The sequence below is a fragment of the Chrysochloris asiatica genome, unplaced genomic scaffold (assembly GCF_000296735.1).
Source record: "Chrysochloris asiatica unplaced genomic scaffold, ChrAsi1.0 scaffold00165, whole genome shotgun sequence".
Lineage (NCBI taxonomy): Eukaryota > Metazoa > Chordata > Mammalia > Afrosoricida > Chrysochloridae > Chrysochloris > Chrysochloris asiatica.
The window spans coordinates 5,908,118-5,925,138 of NW_006408683.1; the positions used below are offsets into that span (position 1 = coordinate 5,908,118).

At 38.3% G+C, this 17,021-nt stretch overlaps 1 protein-coding gene across 1 annotated transcript in view; it reads right to left on the reverse strand.

Annotated features, from left to right (window-relative positions):
* Positions 1–17,021, reverse strand: part of LOC102831656 (chromosome unknown open reading frame, human C1orf101) — a 274,431-nt gene that overhangs the window by 161,372 nt on the left and 96,038 nt on the right. Inside the window, exon 8 of the mRNA XM_006871286.1 lies at positions 2,368–2,884. Within this exon, the coding sequence (XP_006871348.1) occupies positions 2,368–2,884 (517 nt within the window). The remainder of the gene's footprint in view (positions 1–2,367; positions 2,885–17,021) is intronic.

A 17,021-nucleotide genomic window follows, 5' to 3' on the forward strand; every position in this document is an offset into this window, starting at 1 on the left:
AGGTAAACATCTTTCTGATATTCTCTGCTTTCAGCCAAGATCCATCAGACATTAGCAATGATATTTCTTGTTCCGCGGCCTCTTCTGAATCCAGCTTAAACCTCTGGAAGTTCTCTGTCAATGTATGATTGTAGCCATTTCTGTATTACCTTAAGCAAAATTTTACTCGCTTGTGATATCAAAGATAAAGTGCTTTATTGACTATGTAATAGGCATTCAACTATATCAATCAAATTATGGAAAATTAGGGAAGAATGTGGATTTTATAACACATAATTGTGCTTATGAGAAACCTGTACCTAGATCTTAGAAGAATTGATGCATTTGAATTTTGATGTTGGTGTGGATTATTGAAAGTACCATGGACTATCAAGAGAACAGATAAATCTGTCTCGTAAAAAAACGCAACCAGAATGCTGCTTACACCAGGATGGTGAGACTTTGTTTCTCTTACTTCAGACATGTTATCAGGAAAGACTAGTTCCTGGAGAAGGACATCATGCTTGGCAAAGTGGAGGATCAGCAAAAATAAGGAAGGCCCTCAACAAGATGAATTGACATAATGGCCGCAACAATGGGCTCAAACATAACAGCAATTGTGAAGATGGTACAGGACTGGTCATTGTTTTGTTCTGTTGTTCACAAGGTTGCTGTGAGTCAGAAGCAACTTGATGGCACCTAACAACAACAAGTTTTAGATGCCTACTTGTCATTCAAATGAAGATATGAAATAGTGGTATGAAGTTCAGCGTAGGTGTCCTACTGGAGGGCCAAGAGTGAATGTGAATGAAGTTAATGTGTAAAAACCAAATGATGATTTACTTTCTTATTTAGAAATCAAGATGAGAACATAATGCTGGGGAATGAGAAGGAGCAGCTAGTGAAGTAGGAGTTGGAACAAAAAAGTAATGTCCCAGAAGTCAAGTGAAAGTAAGTGTTTCTAGAAAAAGTCATATGGAACAGTTTCAAATTCTGCTGAAAAGTCATGTAATAAAAATGAAAACTGACCATTGAGTGGAGGTCACTGGTAAACATTACAAATGTATTTTGTATGGAACATTTGATTAGAGTGGATTCAAGAGAGAATAAGATAAAAGGGGGGGGGGAGTAAAACTAGGCAATACTTTCTTGAACTTTTGTTGTAAAGGGGAGCAGAAAAATTGAATGATTGGAAATTGAAGGGTGATATTGGGTCAAGAAAGAGTTATAAGTTATAGTAATAGTTCCTTTAAATTCTAGGTTTAACTTTTAACTAGATTTCTTAAGGGTCAAGCTTTTACTTCTTTGTACTTCATATAATGTCTAATAGACTACACTAGGAATGATAAGATCATTAGAAATGAACCAAATCAAATCAATTCTGTCAAGTGATAACCGATGCATGTTAGAGTAGAAGTGTGTTCCATTGGGTTTTCAATGACTGATTTTTTTGGAAGTAGACCACCATGTCGTTTTATCAAGGCACCTCTAGGTGGACTCCAACCTTAAATATTAGTAGTCATTCAGGGACTCCTAAGATCAAGAATAAGGAGCTCTAGTAGCGTAGTGGTTACAAATCGGGCTGCGAACCACAAGGTCAGCAGTTCGAAACTACCAGCTGTTCCATGGGAGAAAGATGAGGCTTTCTGCTCCCGTAAAGATTTATAGCCTCAGAAACCCTGTACAGGGTTGATATGAGTCGGAACCGACTCCACGGCACTTAACAACAACAACAACAAGATCAAGAATAATTGCTCTTAATTAAAGATTTACCACTTGGCAAGCATTTTTCTAAGCATTTCATATACAATTTATTTTCTAATCAACACAACAATCCTGTATTATAGATTAGTAAACTGAGAGATTATATAATTTACTCATGGACTTGAATCCAGATCCATCTACCTCCATTCTACTATAGTACCTCTCACACTGAGTATGCATTCGTAAGTTATTTAGTTAGCATCTGCTGATTGAGCAAAAGGAAACTGAACAAAAAAAGAACTTCAGTTTGCCACTTTGTTATTTGAGACCACAAGTTTTTGTTAGCTGAATTAAAAAAAAAAAAAAAAATTAAGTGCCCAAATATACACCTTTAGCTATAAAAGGGAGTGTAGTGGCTCCAAGGAATAAGCATTGGACTGTGAACCACAAGGTCCGCAGTTCAAGCCTGTCAGTGGCTCCATGGGAAACAGGTAAGACTTTCTGCTCCTGTGAAGATTTACAGCCTTGCAAATCCTATCCAGGGTCACTATGAGTCAGAACCGACTCCTCAACACTTAACAACAATGACATCATGTAGTAGTACATTTTAAATGGTTACCTCTATATAAGGACTATATTTATTATGAAATTTAGATTAATTTTAGCAGAATGAGAATACCTCACCTAAAAAAATTTCATGAATGTTGCTGTTCTGTGCTACTTTTGATAGATTTCCACTTTCTGTATGTGTTTGGAAAATTCCAGAAACTGTGAAATTATAATAACTGTAGTAGATCTTGTGTTTGTCCCATAGTAGTAGTTCTGGCACTGCAGAATATAAAAACCGGGGAACTAAAAAACTGTCCATGGGGACATATAAGACAAAGTCTTGGTACATCCAGTGTTTTGTGTCTTCATTATATATTACCATGTGAATCTCTTTGCTGTTAATACATGTAGTGCAATAATGAAAAAATAGGGCAAATTCCAAAGGATGTGCTGTATACTCAATAGTGTGTATAGTCAGAGTAGCAGTTGGTGATAGATTTAGGAGATTTTTCAGTTCTGCAGCAGTAATTATTTTTTTAAATCCAAATAAATACTGTGGCTCTTTGTGTCCTGTACTGTTGAGGTGATTCTTACTACCAAGGTAAACTTCATTGCTTGTCCAGATTGCCACAATACTTCTCGTTCCTTGAAACTGACAAAATGGAAAATAATTAGAAAAATCTTCTATTTAGAAGTAGTTCCAACTATTCCTGTTTTGTAATTTGTGACATTTAAAATTACAAATTAGAAACTCCTAAGGTTTACTTTGTTTTAGTTCACTTCTGACTAATGCCTCAGGCATAGAAATATATCATGTATCATAGAAATAAATGATTCCAGTAATTTTACTCTCTCCTACATGATTATATTCCACCACTAGGTGTAATTCTCTTTTTTTTAAAAAAAAAAATTGTAACTCTGTTTTTAAACATCAGTCTTCTCTTTCCTGTATATTTATCTGTTATGGCCAGGGCTGTCCCTCTGACCTTGTGTAGTCATAAAGGGTTTTTGTTGCCTGCCACTGAACTAGTCGATTTTCAGAGACAGAGCTCAGAGCAAAAAGGAAAGCATTGAATATTGATACAAAGGAGGACAGAGAAGCCAGAATCTCCCAAATCTGCCTCCCTAACTGGAGGACAGAGTCTGGGTGTGATGCTCTAGAATAAGCACTCAACCCCAATGTTGGTTGAACTGCAGATTGGCAGTTCAAACTCACCAGCCACTCCTTGAAAACTCTATATAGGGTTGCTATGAGTTGGAACCCACTCAATGGTACTTAGCAACAACCACAACTGGGGATGGTCTGGGGAAAGAAAATTAGGATCATGGAGCTTGTTGGCAAGCATTGCTGTATTGTTTTTCTATTCCAGTAGTTAGGGTGGTTATGCCCAAGACATAGTGTTTCAACCATCCCTGTTTGCTGATTTCATCTTTGTTCCCTGGAGGACAGTTAGCCCCTTTGTTTGGGCTGCAAGTTCTGTTTTGGAAATTGAAAAGAGTGATCACTTATGGAATGTAGTTAGGGAGGGAATTAATTTGTAACTACTGCCACTGCTCTAAGATAGCTATTTGGATTCCATTTTAGTTTACTGTTGTTGTTGTTAAGTGCCATCAAGTCAGTTCCAACTCATAGCAACCCTGTACATGGTTTCCAAGGAACGGCTGGTGAGCTTGAACCGCCAACCTTCCAGTTCAAACTGACCCTGCAGTTCTGCGCATTAACCTGCAGTGCCACACCAGGACTCCATTTTAGTTTGTCGTTGTTGTTGTTAAGTACCGTGGAGTCAGTTCCAACTCATAGTGACCCTGCACAGGGTTTCTGAGGCTGTAAATCTTTACCATTTTAGTTTAGGTTAAGCTAAAATCTTCTCAGTGCCCTTGTTTCACTCGATGTTTAGTAATGTCGAAATGTTTACTAACATACAACATAAGACATCTCAAACATTAAAGAGAGCCCGAAAAAATTCCTCAGAGGAAATAAATTAGAAACAATCATTTAAACAATCTGTGAGATTAGAATGTAAGATTAGAGTGTCATAAGAAACAATCACCTGTTGTCCTAACAGTCAAAATAAACCCAATAAGCAAGAAAAGCATGTTGTTTGTTTTTTTCAAAATCCATCAGAAGCATGAAGAATCTAAAGGAATTATCTTAGTTATTGAGTGCTGCTATCCTAGAAATACCACAAGTGGATGGCTTTAACAAACAAAAATTTATTGTCTCACAGTTTGGGAGCTATAAGTCCAAATTTAGAGCTTCAGCTCTGTAGAAAGGCCCTTGTGTCCTTCAGCATCTGTAGACCCCTAGTTCCTTGGAGATCTCCATCTATTTTAGCATTAATCTTTCCGTGGACTTAGGAGATTCATGGAGTCCTGGTGTGACACTATGGGATAATGCGTCTGACTGCAGAGTCTCTTGAACTGCAAGGTCAGTGGTTCAAGCTTACCAGCTGTTCCTTGGAAACCCTATACAGGGTCGCTTATGGGTCAGAATTTACTTGACAGCACTTAACAACAACAGGAATTCACAGTGGAGACCCCCCAGGTCCAAAGGACATACTCAATTCCTTACTCTGTTTTCTTGATGATAGTAGATCCCTCTTCCTCTGCTCATTTATCTCTCCTTGTATAGTTCAAAGAGACCGACTCAAGATGCTCAACATCATAGAAGTGACAATTGACAACACATAGGATAATTACATTAGATCAAGGATCAAGCATATCCATTATGAAAGATGTGATTACATGTATTAGATCTCATCATAGGAAATTACAATGTCTTAGCTGCTAAATCACTGAGAATCCTGGCCCAGCCAAGTTGACACAAAATCTTAATTATCACAGAAACTAAATCCAGATAATTATGAACACTTCATAGATGAGACCCACACTATTCCCATTCTTGTTAGAAGGATGGGAGAAGAAATTCATCATAAAACAGGGGTTAGGAGAAACTAGGCACATTTGAAGGACCACATGTAGGCTAGCATGGTAGAGGAAATTTCTGAGCATCAGTCACAGAATAAGTCCTCACCCACCCACAGACTCTTTCCTACAAGTCTTCATTTAGTGCTTGGGCTTATTAAGTGTGATGGATTGAATTGTGTTCCCCCTCTCCCTCCCACCACTCATCAGTCAGTTTGTCATACTTTGGTGGCTAGTGTGTTGCTGTGATGCTGGAAGCTATGCTACCCATATTTTAAATAATAGCAGGGTCACCGATGATGGACAGCTTTTAGTAGTCAAGACTAAGACAGACTAGGAAAAAGGAGAGGCAAACTACTTCAGCATGTTAATCCTCTGAAAACCTTATGAATAACAGTGGAATATTGGAAGATAAAGTACCAGAAGATGAAAATATTATGACTAGCAGAAGAACATCACAGGGCCAAAAGATGAGCAGCTCAAGTTGAAAGATACTCAAAATATATATGACTGGGGAAGAGCTGCCTCCTAAAAGTAGAGTTGACCATGATGACATGGGACCTTTTTTGCTGTTAAGACATAACTCAAAATAAGGAGAAATAACTGCAACCTTTCATTAATAATCTGAACATAGAATGTATGAAGTATAATTCTAGAAAAATGGGAAGTTGTCAAAAAAAAAAAAAAAAAAAAGAAATAGAGCGAATAAAGATTGATATCCAAGGCATTGGTGGTGGCAGTGCCATAATAGAGTTAGTTTCAACTCATAGTGACACTGTACAGGGTTTCTTAGGCTAAATCTTTATGAGAACAAGAAGCTTCATCCTTCTCCCATGGAATGAATGATGGATTTGAACTGCTGATCTTGCAGTTAGAAACTTAACTCGTAATGCACTATGCCACCAGGGCTCCTATCCTAGGCAATAGTGAACTGAAATGGACTGTTCTTGGCCATTTTGCATCTTACAGTCATATGGTTACTATTATGCCAGGAATTCAGGAGGAATGGCATCATTTTAGTCATGAAAATGAACTTTTCAAGACCTATTTGTAATGTACATGCTGTCTGTGATAGGATAATATCCATACAACTACAAGAAAAACCAGTTAATGCCACTACTATTAAAATTTACTCACCAACCACTACAATCAATGATGATGAAACTGAAGAATTCTACCAATTTCTTTAGTCTGAAACTGATCAAGCATGCAATCAAACTGTATTGATAATTACTGATGCTTGAAATGCACAATATGGAAACAAAGAGGAAGAACCAGTAGTTGGAAAATGTAGCCTTGGTGATAGAAATGATACTGGAGATCATATGATAGGATTTTGCAAGGCCAATGATTTATTTATTGCAAATACCTTTTAAACAATAAAAAAGATGACTATACACACGAACTTCACCAGATGGAACACAAAGAAATTAAATAGACTTCTTTGGTGGGAGGAGCTCAATAGCATCAGCTAAAACAAGGCAAGGGGCAAACTGTAGAACAGACCATCAATTGCTCATATGCAAGTTCAGGCTGAAGCTGAAGAAAATTGAAACTAGTCCACAAGAGCCAAACTGTGACCTTGAACATATCCCACCTGAATTTAGAGATCATCTCAAGAAAAAAAAAATTGATACTTTAGGCATTAATGACCAAAAACCAGAAGGCTTATGGGATGGCATCAAGAGCACTATACATGAAGAAAGCAAAAGGTTATTAAAAAGACAGGAAAAAAAGAAAAGACCAAAAAGGGTGACAGAAGAGATTCTGAGACATGCTTTCCAACATAGAGATGCTAAAGTGTATAGAAGAAATGTAGAAGTAAAAGAGCTGAACAGAAAATTTCAAATGGCACCTCAGGAAGACAAAATATTATAATGCAAAACAAAACAAAACTGGATTTAGAATACCAAAAGGAAAGAACACATTCATCATTTCTTAAGCTGAAAGAACTGAAGAAAAAACATAAAGGTTGACTTGCAAGATAGAAAGATTCTGTTTTTCCTCTCAACTTTTTATTAAGAAGTGGGTAAAGGGTTACAGAGCAGATTATTAGTTTTACATTCAACAAATCATATTCTTTGCTTCATTACATGTTGCAGTCCCCTCCATATACCAACATTTAACAGTATTTCCCTCTATTCACTGTAACTATTGTACTCCTCCCTGTGTCTCCTGCTTCCTTCATTTTTACTCTGCTAACCTACTCATTGTTGTATATTGCCTACCCTGTCACCCATGCTAACACGTGTCTACCCTTAGAACGTGAATAATTTCCCCTGCAGTAATCATCATAGATTGTTCCTTTTATCAAGAAAAAAATTTTTAAACTTTTTACAACATTGCTGTTGTTGTTAGGTGCCAATGAGTTGGTACCGACTTGTAGTGACTCTATGCATAACAGAATGAACACTGCCAGTTCAGTTTGAGTAATGCTGTGTGTGTTCTTCTCTTTTGGTTTTCTAACTCCAGGTATGTGCACATTTCATTATAATATTTGACTTTGTCTTCTTTAGCTGCCCTTTGGGTGAAATTTTCTCCTCAGCTCTTCTACTTCTTCATTTCTTCCATTTGCTCTAGCATCTCTACACTGGAGGGCAAGTCTCAGAGCCTCTTTTGACATCCATTTTGGTCTTTCTCTTCCTTCTTGTCTTTTTAATGACCTTTTGCTTTCTTCCCACAACTTTTCTGGTCCTACGTCATTAGTGTCTGGTTGATCAAATATGCTTTTGAGATGATCTCTAAATTCAGGTGGGATATGTTCAAGTTCATATTTTGGCTTGAGCAAAGCTGTTAAAATTTTCTTCAGCTTCAACCTGAAGTTGTATATGAGCAATTGTCGGTCTGTTCTCCAGCCTGCCCCTGGCCTTGTTTTGACTGATGATATCCATCTTTTCAATTGTTTCTTTTTACAGATGCAATCAATTTTATTTCTTTGTATTCCATCGGCTGAGCTCTATGTGTGTAGTCATCTTTTTTGTTGTTTAACAAAGATATTTGCAATGAGCATGTTGTCTTGCAAAATTCTCTCAAGCAATCTCCTATCACCAAGGCCATGTTTTCCAATTACTGATCCCTATTCTTTGTTTCCAACCTTTGCATCTTGATTGTGTATTTGATCAATTTCAGATGGAAGAAGTTGGTAGAATTCTTCAATTTCATCATCATTGGCTTTAGTGGCTGGTGCATAAATTTGAATAGTAGTTATATTAATTTGTCTTCCCTGTAGGTATATAGATATTATGCTATTACAGACAGCATTGCACATCAAGATGGATCTTGAAATGTAATTTTTGATGTTGAATGTAATACCATTCCTCTTCAATTTGTCATTCCTGGCATAGTAAACCATGTGATTGTCACATTCAAAATGGCCAATACCAGTTCATTTCAGCTCACTAATGCCTAGGATATCAATGTTTACATATTCCATTTCATTTTTTACAGCTTCGAATTTTCCTAGATTTATAATTTGTACGTTCCATGTTCCTATTTTTAAAGGGGAATTCTCGTGTGGCACTGTAGGATCAGCACTGGACTGTGAACCACAAGGTTGGAAGTCCAAACACACCAGTTGCTCCTTGAAAACTCTATATAGGGTTGCTGTGAGTTGGAACTAACTCAACGGCACTTAACAACAACAACAGTTATTAATTAATGTTTACAGCTTTTTATCCTCATTTTCAGTTGTGCCCCATCAGCAAATGAAGGTCCTGAAAGCTTTATTCAATTCACGTCATCACGGTAAACTCTTCTTTGAGGAGTTCTTCATCTGACATATTTTGAGTGCCTTCCTACCTGAGGGGCTCATCTTCTGGCACTATATATGACAACATTATAATTCTTTTCATTATGTTTCAATAGTCAATATTCTGGTGTTATCTGACAGTGTTCCACTGCTATTCATAAAGTTTTCAGTGACTAAATATTTGGAAGTAGTCTGTCTCTCTTCCTATTTTGTCTTAGTCTGGAAGCTCATCTGAAACTGTCCACCATGGGTGACTGAGCTGGTATTTAAAATATCAGTGGTATAGCTTTTAGAATCACAGCAACAAGCAAGTAAGTCACCATAGTATGACAAACTGACAAATGAGTGGGAGTGAAATGGACTGGTACTGGTCATTTTCAATAGGCCAGTATGTTAAGAACGACAAATTGAAGATGGATGATATTTCATTCATTACCAAAAATAACATTTCAAGATCATTCCTGAAGTACAAACGTAGTCAGTGATGGTTTAATAACCAAATGCTTACAAAAAAGGTCACTTCATTGTGGTACTGCAGGTTAATGTGCTGGACTGCAAGGTTGGTTTGAACCACAAGATAGGTAGTTCAAGCCCACTGGCCACTACTTGTAAACCCTATATAGGGTCGCTATGAGTTGGAACTGACTCGATGGCACTTAGCAACAACAACAACAACAACATGACTCTTATTCAAATTCACACCAATCATGAATGACAAACATGAAGAAATGTAAGATTTTTATGAACTGTAGTCTGTAATTGGTTAAACATTAAACCAGGATACATGAATTTTAATAATCCATCTAATAAGTGAAATATCAAAGTTGGAGATTAAAAAGAATTACCAGTAGTTGGGAAATACTTGGTAATAGGAATAATGCTGGAGACTGCATGACAGAATTCTACAAGATCAATGGCTTATTTATTGAAAAAATATTTCAACAACACAGAAAACTATCAATGTACACCTCATTGGATATATTGCACAGGAATCAAATGGACTAAATCTATAGAACAGATCACGGAGAAGCTCAATATGACCAGTCAAGACAAAACTAATGGCTGACTATGAGACCATCAATTGCAACATCAAGTTGAAACTGAAGAAAATAAAAGCAAATCTATAATAACCAAAGTCAACCAGATGACTACATACAGCCTTGATTTAGTAACCATCTCAAGAATAGATTTGATGCCCAGAATACTAATGATAGAACAAAAGGACAAATATTGCCTACAACCATTATCATAAAAGCTTAAGAAAAGATTTCCTTACTAAAGGTAGGCAGCAGGGGACAGTAAATCACAGGTTAGGAGATACATGCTTGATAACTTGAGTGATGGGGAGGGCAATAACTTGGAGGGGGAGAGCAATGCACAGGAAGTGGGAGAGGGTAGATGAATGGGGATGATAGGGGGAAACTTAGGGAGGTATGCATCGGCTAGATGAGATAGAGGTAGATTGTGATTGTATGCACAGACTTGGATCAAAAGTGCTCTATGATATAGGGATCAAGGCATAGTCTAAATGGGTAAAAGAGGGGGGAAATGTTAAGGTGCTGCTTGACATTTTGTGGATATTGGGCTCACTTGCCTTCTATTGTAATGTAGACATTTAAGTGGGATAGAAAGGAATATTGGGAAAGATGATTATAGAAAGCTTGTAAGCCTATCTTCAGCCTATAACTGACTGGATTATCAAAAATGAAAATGTACCCAGGGAAACAGGCTTCTTGTGGAAGCTTCTTCTGGGTGGGGCCTTAGGTGGAATCCAGAACCCCACCCAGAACCTTCAGAGGTGGGACATTCCCAATTTAAAAATAAGCAGCCCAACCTGGAATGGCTAGAGGAACAGAAGATACTTCTTGAAACAAAGACCAAGCAGGCAGAGGGAAGCAGACAGTTTGACAGTTACAATATCAAGCAAGCTGTTTGACTTTGAGCCATCAAGGCAAGAAAAGTCAGCCTGTCAGGGTAAACCCCTTTCTAAGACTGAAACTCAAAGAAACACACAAACAGTCTTATTTGCTCTCTGGCGACCACCCTGGTCAACTTGTGAATGGAAGTAAGGGAAATGCAGACATGGGCTGAGATTGGCCATATTCCATAGATGCCTGATGACCTTGAGATGAGAGAGAAGAGGATGGGCTGGCTGGTTTGAAGTTCAGGGAGACGTGTGAACTCCTGAGCCCAAGGACACTGCCCTAGTCACTGGGGCTAGAGTTAAGAGTGAAGCTGCCAGCTGGTTTGACTAGCGGGGGGAGGCATGCAAGAACTCTCAAACTTGCAGATAGTACCCACTTGACCTATCTTGGGTGATTTGTGACCAGAATTCAACCAGATGAAGATAAAGAATTATGGTATAGGGAACAAGTGTAAATTGCTACAACATGATCAACTGGACCTTTGCTTGTGGATGAAGCTGCCCAAAATTCTAACCAAATAGGGAAGGATTCTTTATTTCAAGGATCAAGCTTGCCTCATCAGTACACTGGGTTGATTGTTGTTGTTGTGAAGTGTCATTGAGTTTGTTTGGACCCATAGCGACCCTGTATAGGGTTTCCAAGGAGTAGCTGGTGAGCGTGAACCACCAACCTTGCAGGTCAAATGGCTTTGCAGTCTGGCACATTAACCCACAGTGCCACACCAGGACTCCATGAGTGGGATAGGATTTTATTATTCCATTGTGAGTAGTTGTTATCAGGGCTAACAGTGATCACCACAACTGTAAATGTATAAGAGGTGTAATTAAAAGGGGGGGCAGTTAGTATGTCATTTCAGGAACAGAGGGTGCTACGATCACCAAGAGGGAAGAACATGAGAGGAACGAGGGATCCTAACCAGAAAAGTGGTGACAACAGAGATGATGGCAGAGGTGATGGCATAGAGAGACAGAGCAATAGAGGACTGTAGGCCCATGGACTGAGAAAAGCAGTGTGCCTGCGGGCAGGAGGCTGGCTTGAAAAATGTGTGCTTTGGACATTTAAATAATATATATGTATATATTTTCAATGTGGTATACGGTATGTGGCCTCAAAAGAAAAAAAAAAAAGGTAATAGAAGTAAATACTGTTAACTGAAGGTGCATGGTTGTGGTGGTAGTAGTGGTTGTGTATTGTGGAATTGGTTCCAACTCTTAGCAACCCTGTGTAGGGGTTCTGAGGCTATAAATCTTTACGGGAGTAGAGTATCATCTTTCTCCTGCAGAATGGCTAGCAGTTTTGAACTGCTGACCTTGAGGTTAGTGGCCAAACTCGTAACCACTATGCTACCAGAGCTCATTGAAGGTGCATGGAGGGGATTATAATCATTTCAATGATTTGCTGAATGTAAAACTGATAAGCTGTCCTGTAAACCTTCACTCACCCAATTCACAATAAAAGCTTAAAAATATATGAAATTTTTTTTATACAAAAATGTGGAATCAAAAAACCAAAAAGAAGAATATGATTATCATATCTCAATATGAAAGAACTAAAAAGGAGATTCAAATCTTGGTATTGAAGGATTGTATGGGCACAAAATTGAATGATATAGAAATCATTAAGAGCAGATGGAAGGAGTATACAATCACTGTACCAAAAAAAACTGGTTGATATTCAACCATTTCAGGAGGTAGTGTATAATAAAAAACCACTGAAGTAACAAGAGCAAGCCACAGTGAAGGCACTGGTGAGAAACAAGACTCCAGAAATGGATGAAATACCAATTGAGATACTTTAACAAATGGAGGCAATGCTGGAAGAGGTTGTTTCACTATATAAAGAGATTTTGAAGATAGCTGCTAGGCCAGCGGACTCAAAGACATCCATATTCGTGCCCATTCTAAAAAAATAGGTAGTCAAATGGAATGTGAAAATTATTGAACAATATTATAAATATCACATACGAGCAAAATTTTGCTGAAGGTGATTTAAAATTACTGTACATTAACTTACAGTAGTACATGCCAGATTCAGAAGAGAATGTGAAACAAGGGATGTTATCATTGATGTTAGATGGATCTTGGACAAAAGCAGATAATAATTAAAAAAAAAAGATGTTTTATTGACTAAACAAAGTCATTTGACTGTGTGTATTATAACAAATTGTGGGTAACATTAAGAAGAATGGGAATTCCAGAACAGTTAATTGTGCTCATGAGGAACCTGTACATAGATCAAAAGGCTATAATTCCAACAGAACAGAGAGAATATGCATATTACAAAAATTTTAAAGGTGTGCAGCAGAATTGTAGTTATTCAATCTGTATGCTGAGCAAATAATCTGAGAAACTGAACTAATGACAAAGAACATGACATCAAAATTGAAGGAAGTTTCATTAATCACCTACAATATGCAGATGACACAACATTGCTTGCCGAAAATGAAGATGACATGAAACACTTATTGATGAAGTTCAAACTTTATATTTTCAGTATGTATTGCACTTAATGTAAAGTAAACAAAAATCCTCATAAATGATATCTCTTTCCATTTCTTTCAGTCTTATTTCACTTCTTTCAGAAATATTTTATAACTTTTCATATATAAATCTGTGCATCTTTTGTAAGATTTATCCTTAAGCATTTCATATTTTTGGTGCTAATAAAAATAGTATTTTTATTCTTGTATACTTATTTTGTATCCTGCAATCTTGGTGTATATACACATATTAACCATATTAGCTTTTTAAAAAACATATTCCATCAACTTTTTAACATCTGATAATGTTTGCAAACAATACTTTTATTCTGTTACTTGACACCTGCTAAAACATCCAGTAAGGAGCTCTGGTAGCGTAGTGGTTATGAGTTGGGCTGCTAACCTCGTCAGTAGTTCGAAACTACCAGCCATTCCATAGGATGAGGCTTTCTGCTCCAATAAAGACTTACAGCCTTAGAAACTCTATGCAAAGTCGTTACGAGTTGGAACCAACTCTAGAGCACACCACCACCACCAAAACATCCAATACAATGTTGGATAGAAATACTACAAAACAAATACCGAAATGGTAGACTTAAGGGACTTCCTGTTCGGTGCTGCAGCCAGGGGAGCCAGGTAGGGTATGCTCCGGTGAGAAGGGAGGGGGATCTCACGAAGAAAGTGTTCATATAGCAAGCCCACAGCTCCGGAACTATCATAAGATCTAGGATGTCAGTTTCCTGAACTCTCATTTTTGAAAAAAAATTACACTACTAAGGAAAATACAGGTATCTTAAGACTCTCCTGGTGGGACCGCTTTGGAGACTACCCCGCCCCTGCAGAGTTTAGAGGGCGGGGCTAAAGCCAGTCCGTAAAAGAAGTGGTGTTTTCAGCAAAAAAAAAAATCCGCAGGAAACTACACACCTCTCCCTGTCCCCGCTTTAGATCTCAGCTCGGACATCAGGCAGGACAGTTTTTCCATGGCACAGAGAGAGGGAGTGGGACGGCAACTTCTGACGTCACCCGCGGGCCCAAATCTGAGCCCGGGCAGAGCACCTCACCTTGCTCCCAGGTAACAGCTTGGAACTTCCAGCTATTGTTCTAACAAGCTGTGTCTGCTGCTGCCAGACTAGTCTGATGGCAATATGATCAATAGAAAGCAACCTGTAAACCTGCAGCATAATAGGACTCAACCATCCCTAGATCTGCACTGTGCACACCCAGATAACCGTGAACAACCTGACCAGGGTTCTGAGGCAGTGTGTCTGAACCTGGGTGGGACACCTCGCCTTTCTCCCAGGGAGCAGCTTAGAATCTGCAGCTATCAACCTTGCAACCCGCAGCTGGGTTGATGCCTGAGTTCGCTGGGCAGGACAAATTCAAGGCAATGTATAAAACCCCGACAGAACAGGTCTCAACCATCCCAAGATTGGCGCTGAGCACATGCAGATAACTGACATTCAGAGACAAAAATAGTGGTCGATCTTTCTCCCATTAACTCCCCAATATATATCTGCCCAACTATAAGGCAGTGGCTAGAGGAGGGGCCTGAAAGAGGGGACACCCCCACTCCTGCTGGAGGTTTCTATTTGCACGCACACTGATGGTGTAGCACGGGAAAGTTGACCAAAGCTGCATCTCTGCTCCAAAGTGGTGATTTTTGTCTATGTGCTTATATTACTTCTGTTTTTGGTCCTTTTGATCACACATCTTTCCTGGAGGTGGGATCTTTTCCTCCCTACGTCACCTAAGAACAGGCAGCAATCATGGCCATATAGCCAAGCTATAAGCATACACCATAATACTCCACCACTAAGACAAGACCTAACAACACCTGCTACGCATTACAGGTGAAAAGGGAAGCCTATCTCTTGATCATATTAATAATAATAATAATAAATAATAACCATGACGAATAAGAAACAAACATTATCGAAACACGTCCAAAAACAGAAGAGAGCAGCTGATGCAAATGAGCTGGAGACAGACAAAGGCTTTATAGAGGAGGAGGAGCGGGTTCTGGATATGCCTGAGAGGGAATTCAGAAGAATGATATGGAAACAAATTCAAATACTCCAAAAAGGGGTTGAGGAAAATAAGGAAGAAGTAAGAAAAATACTGCAGGAACAATCAAATAGGATTGACACAGCATTGGGAACAATTCAAAACCTGCAAAAAGATGTCCAGGTGATCAATAATAAGATATCAGAAATGGACAATAGGCTGAAAGGGGAAAAGAGCAGACTACAAGAACTAGCGAAATGGAAGACAAATCTCTCAATACTGCCAAGATACAGGAAGAAAGCAGCTAAAAAGATAAAACAATCTGAAGAGAGCCTAAGATTCATGCTAGGTAACATGAAGAGGAATAATGTAAGAATTATTGGCATTCCAGAAAGAGAAGAATCAGAGAAGTCCACAGAGGAGATAGTTGAAGAGCTTCTGGAAGAAAATTTCCCTAACATTTTGAAAGATGAGAAGATAAACATTCAAGAAGCCCAACGTACCCCAGGAAGGATAGACCCCCAAAAGAATGTCTCCAAGATATATAATAATCAAGCTCTCCAAAATCAAAGACAAGGAAAGAATACTAAAAGCGGCCAGGTAGAAGAGAAATATAACTTATAAAGGTAAGCAAATTAGACTAAGCTCTGACTATTCAGAAAAAACCATGCAGGCAAGAAGGCAATGGGGAGACATATACAAAGGCCTGCAAGAAAAAAACTGTCAAACAAGAATCGTCTATCCAGCAAAACTATCAATCAAATACGATGGTGTGATCAAAACATTCCAGGATAAACAGAATCTGAGAGATTTTATCAAAACCAACCCAGCACTTCAAAACATCCTAAAGGGAGTTTTGTGGGTTGAGAACCAATAAGAACAGACAACAGAGATTGACAAGTATGGTAACACCACCTGGAACACAGCCAACAGTTATCAGAGTCCAGAACAGAATGAGACTACAACAAACTCAAAGAAGCAGAGAGATCAACTGAAGGCCAAAAATATATCAATGTCAAAGAAGGGACAAACGCAGCAACAGAAGCCCAGGTGGTGGGGATGCCAGGTAAATTACAAGTTACAATGGAGTATCCTAAATGCAGAGAAAAGTTAGTAGACTGCAAGGTAACCCCAAAGAAAGTTAAGACTCCACAACATATCATAAAAACGAATTCCCAAGCAGAACGAGTGAACATAGAAACTAGAAGAAACTAACAAGAAACAACTCAAAAAACACAAATCCAACACAGAAAGGAAAGCAGAACCAAAGAATGAACAGCACTGTCTAAAGAGTAACATAATGACAGCAATCAATTCATACTTATCGATAATTACATTAAGTGTCAATGGATTGAATGCACCAGTGAAGAGACAAAGAGTAGCAGAATGGATAAGAAAACAAGATCCATCAATATGCCGCCTGCAAGAGACACACCTTACACACAAAGACCAAAACAGACTAAAAGTTAAAGGATGGAAAAAAATTTGCCAAGCCAACTGCAACAATAAACAAGCATGAGTGGCAATACTAATCTCTGACAAAGTAAAATCAGCATAAGAGACAAAGAAGGACACTATCTCATGATCAAAGGGTCAGTTGAGCAAGTGACATAACCAGAATAAATATATATGCTCCCAATGAAAGAGCACCAAGATGCATGAAGCAAACCCTAATGGATTTGAAGAAAGAAATAGATAAATCTGCAAT